Below are 11,363 nucleotides of genomic sequence, written 5' to 3' on the forward strand. Positions count from 1 at the left end.
TGAACCCTAGGATGATTAGATCCCTAGGCAAACCTCCTACTAAAAAGAAAAAGATGTGTGTTTCTCTTGCACCTAAGTTCTCAAAGGCGAGCAAGAGGAGAGGATACACACACAATAAGTTGGATTAATATAAATGTGCAAGTGGATCAAACATGTCAAACAAATTTTGTTAACCTTAAGAAATCCAAATGTGAACTAATCTAGAAATCAATGACAAAATGTTTGGTTGAAAAATATTCTAACAAATGAAATTTGCAACCACAAATATGTTAGTAGACTCAATAAAAAACCTTGGACATACTAAATTCAACCTGCACCACTTGGTTAGTCCAAAGTGTTAGCTAAAAACCAAACTAAATGAGAAAATGAACTCTTTGTTTCGTATGTATAAGAGAAAAAAATAGAAACACAGTTATACTTGACAAATGCACATAAAGATGATGCAAATGTGTAGATATGAGAAACAATTGTGCAAGTACACATTGTCAAAGAATTAAGACAAAGAACATGGAAAATTGGAGAGAGAAAATAAAAGCACAACAAAATGTGACCAAAGCATAGAAATAAATGATAAATGCACATAAATAACTAAATAATGTGTATAAATAACTGAAAATTGCACAAATCTGTGCAATAATTATATAGAAATAGAATTGAAAACCTAAAGTATGAAAAATAAAAAATAAAACCATAGGTACAAAAAACCAAAAAACACATATTTGGGCAACAAATGCATAGGATTGGTGAACAAATACACAAAAAACAAAATGCAATCGTGTAACATAATTCATTAAAAACACATAACTGGAAGCCAAATGTGTAGATCCAACCTATAACTTTTTAAAACATAAATCAAGAAAAACAATAAAAAAAATGAGACTAGGGTCCTATTGGGCATGCCAAAATGTGTAAATTGAAATTTAACCTTATTGTACAGTCATGAAAAATCCCAACCACAAGCCTAGAAATTAAAAAAAAACAATAATAATGGAGCTCTAAATCAAGTATGCAAACAAAATATAAAAATTTATACCTCACACATACGATAATCTTGACTCCACTGTTCTCTTATCCTTCAAGATCTTGTTAAAAATATGTATTTGCTCTCAGAATTAAGTACTAGCACAAGATGACGTAAAGAAATGGAACTTGTGGTTGATTGATGGTGCAAGCATGATGAAAGCATAACAATGAAAGCTAATTGATAGTATGAGGGCTTTAAGAAAATTCAACATAGTAGATGTAGGCATTGGTTGTATATATATATGAAATGAGAAGAATTCAAACCTCATTTATAGAAATCCCCAAGATAGTCAAGGGCTTGAATTAAGAGGTTAAAATATGAATGGTCATGATTAAGAGGTGAAAGGAGAATAAATAAGATTAAGAGGTTAAAATAATATGGAGGGATCATATTAAGATGTGGAATAGAGTGAATAAGATTAAGAAGCTATTTTGAATGAATGAATGAGATTAAGAGGTGGATTGACTTTTTGATTCAATGAATCTAGACATATGAAGAAGATGACAAAGTGAGACACATGTCACATGACAAAGAATTTAGATTATGATCCATGTGAGCAAGTTGGAGAACTAGGATTATAAATAAAAGGATAATGAATGAATGAATTAAATAAAATTTTAATTAAGAGTGGAAATTGTGGAATTATAATAATTAAATAAATAATATTTATTTATTTAATTAAAAAAATAATAAGAAATTAATTAAATAAATAATAAATATCTGTTTAATTAAGTGAGGACATTTTTAGCTGTCCACAATTAATAATGATGAAAATATGAGAGTATGTATATAATAAGATTGTATATGCAAATACATGTAAATGAATGTGAAATAAATAAAGATAACCATTAAATCATCAAGCAAACTTAAAAGAAAATTGTACCTTTTATTAATAGTTAATTGTATTATACTATTTTAAAAAAATATACTCAAAACCTAATGACATTGACATAAAACAAATGACTTATACCATTGCAATATTAAAAAGATTTTAAAGACTATTATTTAATATAAATATATTACATTCTTATCCCAACAACAACAAAAACTAAATGAATATATTAAAATAGATATTAAACAAAAATAAATATTAAATCATAACCAAACTCAATATCAAAATATCAAGCTATTTTCATCTAAATATCTCACTTATAACAAATCATTTCATAAAAATGGACATTAATTATTATTTATTTCTATAATCTTCCTTGCTTTATTTAATATAAAAAAAAAAGAGGACACTGGCATATGCTTTGCAAATTTTTATAAATAAAATATATATAAAAAAAAAAAGCACTTTTTCTTTAATAAGGCCTTTGAAATTCATTATTTAGTTCTTATCGTAACAACATAGAAAAACCTAGGAATCCACTCTTAAACAAATAAACATCTCTTTGACTTTAGATTGAAAACCCCTGTCCGCCGCCCCCAAAAACGCACGTGGACCCCATGATGAGTGTGATGACGTAAGCTGCGAGCGATGTCGGCCGTACAACTTGCATGGGAATCTTAAAAAGACTTGGCCAACAAGATAACTACACGCTATTTGCATGAGACGACAAAATCGTGTACGTCTGTGTACACTAAATTCAACACTTTTATGGCTCTACGAAATTGTCAAACTTCCCACGAGACAGATGGTGACATTTTTTGGGCGGTTTTACAGCAGCTGGTTTGGATAAACAAGCGGTTTTCACCTTCTTTAAATGCCCAAGCTTACATGACCTATTACTAAATGCATTCCTCCTCTGTAGGCAATGTGAAAAGAAGCAGGAAGTTTTTATCCATGGAGTGGTACAAAGAGAGTGCAATCAAGGCATATCTTGAGACAGTAAAGCTGGTAAGAATTTTATTTTATATCATTAAATTTTATAATCTATGAGATTAGCTATTCGTTTTTTAGATTTTATTGTGTAAGTTTTTTGAGCAATCAGTTTCGCATCAGTTTATTCTCATTTTCTTGAGTTCTTAAGTTGTACAATCTGATGATGGATCACAGAGTGTGATCCGAAACGTCTCACTTCCTTAAGCTCTTATGTTTTACAACCTGATGATGGATCACAGTGTGTGATCCGAAGCGTGGATGCTCAAAAAACATATACAATCAAATCCAAAAACTAACAGCATAATTTTTTTCTTGAATATCATCAAGTTTCTACAATCTATATGAGATTATGCTGTTTTATTTCTAGATTTAATTGTATGAGTTTTTTGAACATTCACGTTTCAGATCAAAGTTTTTTCACTTCCTTAAGCTCCGGATCACAATGTTTTCTCACTTCCTTAAGTTCTTAAGCTCTCCAACATTCTGATAATAGATTACAAAGTGTGATCTGAAACATTGATCAAAAAATTTACACAAAATGAATACTATAAAACTTCCCTTTTTTCCTTTTTTTTTTTTTTTGGTTTTTTGTTTTTGATGATCTGTAATGGATTTTGTTGTGTTCAGTGCAAGCTGGATCATGAGAGAAGGTGCTGTTCATTTTGGAATCCAGGGCTGCAGAACAGTGAGCTGACAGCGGCTTTGGCGGCTGGTACAAATTCACAGCTCATAATTGAAATATGCAGTAGCATGACCTGCACTACCATAGCTCTGGCGGCTGCTTCCAGACAAACAGGGGGCCGTTTTGTTTGCATTTTATCCAGACCAGATAGCCTTCCTGAGTCCTTGAAGAGAATGGAGGCCGTTGATCTGTTGGGTGGTGTGGAATTCTTAGTAGGAGAGGCCAAGGATCTGATTTCTCGATTCTCTAACATTGATTTTGCCCTTGTGGATTGCAGTAATGATAAATTTGTAGGGCTTTTCAAGATGCTGAATTTTAACCCGAAGGGAGCTATTCTCAGTACTAATAATCTATTGAATAAGGGTAGCTATGAGCGAGGAGGGTGCATATGGCAGACCCAGCGTATTGGGGACAGTCTTCAGGTTACCAGAATAAAGAGGGGTTGTGTCATGTCACGTCAGATCAAAAAACGTTGGATTGTTCAGATTGATAGCCAGACTGGAGAAGAACATGTTTTTCTGATCCGTAGAAATCGGTCTGAGACTCGCTAGAAGAATAAGCAGAATAGATTTTTATGTATATTCCTAAATTTTGTATGGATTTCTATGTATATTCCTAAATTTTGTGTCCACCCATTTTCAGTGGTGGTCGACATGGAATAACTCCTTTAACATGTTAAAGAGATGTTAAAGAGATTAAATTTCTATAATTTATGTAATTGAAATCAGTTGTTTTTATATTAGATTGTGTGTTGTTTTTTCATAAGATTCAGATCATATTTGGTGATCTATAATCAAAATGTTAGAATATAAACAATTTTTTTTAAAAAAAACAGATAGCATCTATTTTAGAGTATCTCTTACTGTTAAATAGTATTGAATATTGTGGTGGTTTTGTATCATAAATTATAATATTATAGTGGTTTTGACCGAATGAAATTTTTCATTTAAGCTGATACATTTAGTAATGGGTTACAACTTTGAAAACTATGTGCCATTAAACACAACTAGCCTTAAACCACACTAAACAACATATTAAATCTATAGAATCTCAGTCAACTGTTTAACACTTTTAAGTCTAGAAGTGAAAGCTTAGTGTGTGTGACTTAAGTCAACTGATTAAGCACGGCTAATAAGCTTAGTGTGCCTGAATGCATGTACATTCCCTATTGTAATATTTTCACATACTACTACAAAGTATCATCTTACTGTGGGTAGGTTCCCACCGTGGTTTTTCCCTTAACTAGGTTTTTCACGTCAAAAATATTAGTGTTGTGAGTTGTGTTGTTAATTTTCTTATCTATTTATACCTGCAGTTTGTTAGATCTGTTGTTGTGCCTAAAGATTAATATTCTAGTGAAGACTGATTCACCCTCCCCTCTCAATCTTCCCTCTTTGCTGCTACTAACAAAAGTATGGCAAGTTGTAATGATGATAATATAAGGGTTTTCAACATAAGAAGGATGTAAACTGCTAATTTTTACGTATGGCAACTTGTAATGGTGAAAATATAAGGGTTTTCAACATAAGAAGGATGAAAACAACTAATTTTTACTTAAGGAAAACTACATTGAAAAGAGCGTTTGAATCCAATAGTTTTAGTCACAAACCAACAAAGATAAGGACTAAAAATACAAATTGGATTCAAGGGATGAATTTGTTTGCCCTCTTTTGTAAGTTGAATTACTAAATTAGGGTAAAGTGCTATAAATGAAGGTAAAACCATATAAACAATGAGCTATAGACATTGCAATAAGGCACACACTTGGATCTAAGAAATATAAGAAGATTCGGATGTGGTCCCCGAAAGAGCTCCTAAAATGTTGGGATTGTGGCAAAATTCACCTTGGTTCCTTGAACTTTTCACACACCAAAGGGGGATTGATTTGTCTTTGTAAATAATGTCGATTCTGAAGATCACATCTCTATATACTTGTTCCCTGCACATAGAAATAAAGGGGAATATGTTGGGAATAAGGGTTTGCCTATGTCAAACTCTATTTGAGGAATCAACCTTGAATCAAATGTTGCAAATACTGAAATAAATAATGGAAAGATATACCTTAGATCTATTATGACTGATAATGATGTTTTTTCTTCTTGAATGTAATCACATATATTGTATGAAATGGCATGAATATGACAAAACCCTAATCAAACACACATGCGTGAATATGAATGATGTAATTTTGCTCCATAATTGTTGAATGAAGAATATGCAGCCTTTAAGACCTCTAGAAATGCTTGATGATGAATGTTTCAATGCTTGAATGAAAGATTGCTTGAATGCCTTGTGATTATAATTTTACCTTTCTATCCTTGTAAATGTATATCAAAATGAGAGGGGAAAACATCCTTATATACTTGCTCGCCGCAAAACATGTTATTTTTTCGACATAGGCCGACATGGGGCTAGGTTTCCCACTCAAATTTGGAAATACTCAAGGGGTTGAAAGGGGGGTCCAAATAGGGAGGACCAAGGTGTGGTGCCCTGGTACCAATGTGGACCAAGGTGCCATGCCCTAGTCCTACCCCATTTTAGGGTCGAGACAAGGGGGCCATGCAAGGTGTAAAGTGAAAATAAGTCCATATTTGTATGATGTAAGCATAATCATGTCTTAATTAAGCATCGAGGGATAAACACTAAGGTGGGGGCCCAAAATATGGACTAAACTGTAAGGGAGTGCAATTTAGGATGCTACAGAAGTGTTTTGCATGACCCCCTCTTTTATATTCATATAGAAGCCTCCCCCTTTGTTGTATTTCTCTATCTAAGGTGGTCTTGGAGAGAATTATGTATGTTATGTTTTGTAGGGTGAAGTGTTAGGTTGCCAAAATTAATCCAGATTGTGGATTGTTGAAGACTCACATTGAAGAAGCATAGTATTATTATTGTATTGTAACTATTATTTTAGTAAGAAAAAGTATTATGCTTTTGGAGTGTGGGGTTTTTCCCTTAAAAGGTTTTTCCCCATGTATATCCTATATTTATTGTGTTTATATCTATTTTCATGTTAACAAGACTGCAGTTTTTGGAGTTAATTATGTATAAGATTTTTGTCCTTCTGTATGTGTCTCTCCTTTTGTAATAGTTGAAGATCTGTAAAAAAAATTTGCACTAGCATTTTTTTCACCTTTTCTTCCTTTCAAGCATTTATACCTTCATAACAGGGTAAGTGCACAAAGATGGTGGTCAAAAAGGGGGGTATAAGTGGACTCTTTTTTTTCTGAAATCAGATGAACTTGAACTTGGAGGCAAAATTTGAAAGTCATCCACTCAAGATATGAAGATAATCAAACAAAAAAAATTGTAGTACTTTGAATTTAGCTTCCAAACTACTAATCTTTTTCAAAATTGGATAAGATTAAGGGGGTCAAATCCTTCATGCACAAAAAATAGACCCTGATTTTTCTGAAAAACATAACATAGTGTCTGACATGCACATCAAAAAAATTATAGTTAGATTTAGTATTTTGACAAATCCTTTGGTAGAAAGATGGTTAAGATTGAGAAATAGAAGATGTGTATTTTTTTTGTAATTTTTTGTTGATTATATCTTTTTTATGATTTTTCCAATCGAGCACATCTTGAAAATTAGGTACATGTTCGTGCACGAAGCATAACTTGCACTAAAAAAATTGAAAATACAATTTTTTTTTAATTTTTAATAATCAAGTGCACTACAATAATATATAAAGTTTTTTAAAATTTGGATAAGTAGATAAAAAGTTATTAAAAAAATGGTACACGTATGTCTGTGAGAACTATGGAGGCACTGGTAAAAGAAATTCAATAATAATATGTTATTGTTGTTCAAATTTTAGTAAAATTATATGGTTAGAAAGCTTAGAAGATGGGTGAAAATATTGTGGCAATTTTAGAAATACCCACTTGATGAAGTGTAAAAATAATGATTGCAAAGTCGAGAAACCAAGTTGATAAAATAAAACATGTCAAAAAGGAGGGAAATGGAGGGAAATCAAACTTCCAACCCATAGCTTTGTCATCCGGGCCTATTTCCAGCCTAAACAGTCAAAAGCGCATACGGGGTACTTATGTTGTAAGAAGCGTGTACACTCTATCATTACTATAATTAACACGTACACATTGTTTTTACTATAAACAACACGCACGCACTACTTTGGTTTAAAATTTGGGAGTGTGTATAATATGATATTGTATATATAATATGTATATATATATAAATAATATATAAATATATAATATATAATATATAATATTTATATATATGTATATAATGATATATAATATATTAAGTATATATACACACACATATGTGTGTAGGTATGTGTATTGTCTCTCTCTCCCCCTCCCTCTCTCCCCTTCTCCCTTCCTCCATACCCCATCCCTCTCTCTCTTCTTCTTTCCCTCCCTCCCTCTCTCTCCCTCTCCCCTATCTCTTCCTCTCCCTCCCTCTCTCTCCCTCTCCCCTCTCTCTTCCTCTCCCTCTCTCCTTCCACCTCTCTCTTCCTCTCCCTCTCTCCCTCCCTCTACCTATCTCTCTCCCCTTCTCCATACCTCATCTCTCTCTCTCTCTCTCTCTCTCTCTCTCTCTCTCTCTCTCTCTCTCTCTCCCTCTCCCCTCTCTCTCTCTCTCTCTCTCTCTCTCCCTCCCTCCCTCCCTCTACCTCTCTCCCCTTCTCCCTTTCTCCATACCCCATCTCTCTCTCTCTCTCTCTCTCTCTCTCTCTCTCTCTCCCTCTCTCCCTCTCCCCCCTTCTCCCTTCCTCCATACCCCATCCCTCTCTCTCTCTCTCCCCCTCTCTCTTCCTTGTATGGAAGGTTCTTGTGGTATATGTGGTGGTTTGAAATATTTACCAAGATGTTTACATTTGGAGAGCACACATGAAATTAGTAGGAAACTATTTTCTTTTGGAAAATACAAGACAATCACATATGGAGTTAAAGATGGAAAAGATTTGAAGAGATGTGAGCTAGTGAAAAATGATATGTGTAGCTGAATTTATGAAAATATTTCAAGATAAACTAGCTTATGAGTACATAATGTATACACATAAAGCTCGATGGTCAGATGAGCAATCCAAGTTATTTAAGGACAAATTTCCTCTTGGCACCATTGTCTCTATCATTGATTTTGCTAAAAATTATACAATACAACCTCAAAATGAAGTGCAATCTATGTATTATCATTCTACACAAGTTTATATTTTTGTACAAAACATTCATGCACTCAGATGATAACATAGAGGAGGATAGAAAGCTTGTAAGAGAGTATCACTTCTACATAAGCGATGACAATACTCATTCATCAGAGTTTGTACAAGGATTCTTTAAAGTTCTCTATGATAATTCAAAGGAAATAAACATATAATACAACCGACACTTAATATGGTCAGATAATTGCATGACACAATTCAAGAATGCAAGGATGTTTTATTGGTTGACAAGGATGCATATCACAAGCGGTGTACAACATTTTTGGAATTTCACTGAGGCTGGACATGGTAAGGGATAGCACGATGGTGCATGAGCATTTGTACAAAAAGCCCTAGATAGAGAACAATTGAAGTACGAAGGTGGTGCTGAGTTGATAGATGTAGAAACAATTGTGCGATGGTGTAACTCTACGATGGGTCCAGGTAATCTAGGTACGTCAATGGTTCATAGATATTTTTGGTTGATCACTGAATCTAACATTGAAAACTATCTATATTGTTGTACAGTTGCAAGATCAAGTGACATGCACTCATTTATGAGTTCAAATGCAAGTTCACTAGTAATTTATACAAGACAGATGGTATGTTTTTTCTCTTTATGCATGTATTGTTTGTAGGAAGAATGTGAATCACAAGAGTGGATTGACAAATGGTCTCAAATTCCCGAAGCACTATAATTGAGCCAGATGGAGACATTGGTGGATTTTGACCATGTATTCGACCTAGTGGATTCAAGTTATTTTTTGACTTAATTTTGGTTCATTTTGTTGTACATCACACTTTATTTTTGGTATTAATTATCACTTTATATCATTTTGTTGTGTATGCAGTTGTTGCAGAAGAGAACAATGAAGAAGGAACAAATTACTATTTGTGTCATTGTGTTGAGCTTAAAATAAAATTGACAACCACAATCATTGATGGAGAGGGTATTGAGTACCCAATAGGGTCTATTGCCATGACAGGAACATGGCTTAGGAGATACCCTATCAAGAATTTTGATGTCTGGTTGTTCGAGGTCTTTAAAACACACATACACATTCTTCATTTCTCTAACCTTGTTGATGCAACAAATATTCATTTGATGAAGTATCATGGTAGACCTCATAACAATATTTTATGGAAATTTTGTAAATCTGACCACGAGACAATACTTGACACAATATGGGTTAGAGTTGATCCTAAAGGTTCACTTGATTATTTCTACGGTTTAGAGTAGAATGATTTTGAGAATTTTGTATATATCGTCAATGAACTGTTCTATATTCATTTTTTGTATTATAAATGCCCATGAACTGATTTTTACATGTTTAGGGGCATAATTTTGTATATTTAAATGGAAATGAGCTAATTTGTACATATTTAGATTCCAAATTTTATATATTAAAATGGTGATGAGCTGAATCACACATATTGTAAATGCCAAATTTTGTATAAAATCCTATGAGATGATTTGTTAGAATTTTTTTTATATATTCAAATAGCCAAGAGCTAATTTGACCATATTTAAAGGCAAATTTTTGAATAATATGTGACAATATTTTGTGACTATTTTTTGTGTCTATTTTTTGTGACTATGTTTTGAGTTTATGTGATGTGATAAGGTCAATCATGAGTATTCTTGATTCTTGTATAATCATGAATAATTATTTGAGTCATTATCGGGTCATAGGAGTCATAGATTGAGTCTATATACAATTTGAGCAAAAAATGTCATTATTGTTAAAAAAATTGTCCAAAAAGTTGTCAAGCAACTTGTACATTACACCGGTAGGGTATGACTCTCGATGTTACAATGCTTTGGGATGTATGAGAGGAGAATGCCTAGTGTTAACCTTCCCACCCGGATGCATTTGTGACATCGGTTTGTGCACACGAAAAACTGAATCAATTCTAGCCTATCTTGCAATTTTGCATTGCATGCAACTGACGGTTTTTGCAGCAAGCAAAAAATGCTACCAATTGAAAATGGCTCTGAGTCATCAAAAATAGAGATAGAACATTGTAGAGGATCCTCACACGACCCCACAGGTTCAAACAACTCAATCACATGTGTTCTGGATCAGAAGAAATAGTCCGCAAAAGTTTGACAATTTTTTGGACTCTGGGTACTTGAGAGATCGCGCCGGTAGGGTATGAATCTCAACATTACGATGCTTTGGGATGCACAAGAGGAGAATGGCTAGCATAAACCTACCCACCTAGACATGCTCATGACATCAGTTTGTGCACACAATGAACCAAATCAATTCTAGCCTATCTTGCAACTTTACATTGCATGCAATTGACGATTTTTGCAACAGGCAAAAAAATGCTACCAATTGAAAATGGCTACAAGTCATCAAAAAATGAGATAGGCCTTTGTAGAGGAGCATCATGTGACCCCACAGGTTCAAATGGATTGATCATATGCATCCTGGATTGGACGAAATAGTCTGTCAAAGTTTGACAATTTTTTGGACTCAGGGCACTTGAGAGATCGCACCGGTAGGGTATGACTCTTGACATTCCGACACTTTGGGATGCATGAGAGGAGAAAGCCTAGAATAAACCTGCCTACCCGGATGCACTTGTGATGTCAGTAGACGAAAAAATGCTACCAAATGAAAATGATTCTGAGTCATCAAAAATCGA

The 11,363-nt window shown here is 33.5% G+C and overlaps 1 protein-coding gene across 1 annotated transcript; it reads left to right on the forward strand.

The window, feature by feature from the left end:
- The first annotated feature begins 2,773 nt into the window (after positions 1-2,773).
- Positions 2,774-4,265, forward strand: LOC131051932 (uncharacterized). Its single transcript, XM_057986536.2, has 2 exons — positions 2,774-2,864; positions 3,477-4,265. The coding sequence occupies exons 1-2, from the start codon at positions 2,811-2,813 to the stop codon at positions 4,080-4,082; spliced, it is 660 nt and encodes a 219-aa protein (XP_057842519.2). The 5' UTR covers positions 2,774-2,810; the 3' UTR covers positions 4,083-4,265.
- The last annotated feature ends 7,098 nt before the right edge of the window (positions 4,266-11,363 follow it).

This window comes from Cryptomeria japonica, chromosome 2 (genome assembly GCF_030272615.1).
Source record: "Cryptomeria japonica chromosome 2, Sugi_1.0, whole genome shotgun sequence".
NCBI classification, from domain to species: Eukaryota; Viridiplantae; Streptophyta; class Pinopsida; order Cupressales; family Cupressaceae; genus Cryptomeria; species Cryptomeria japonica.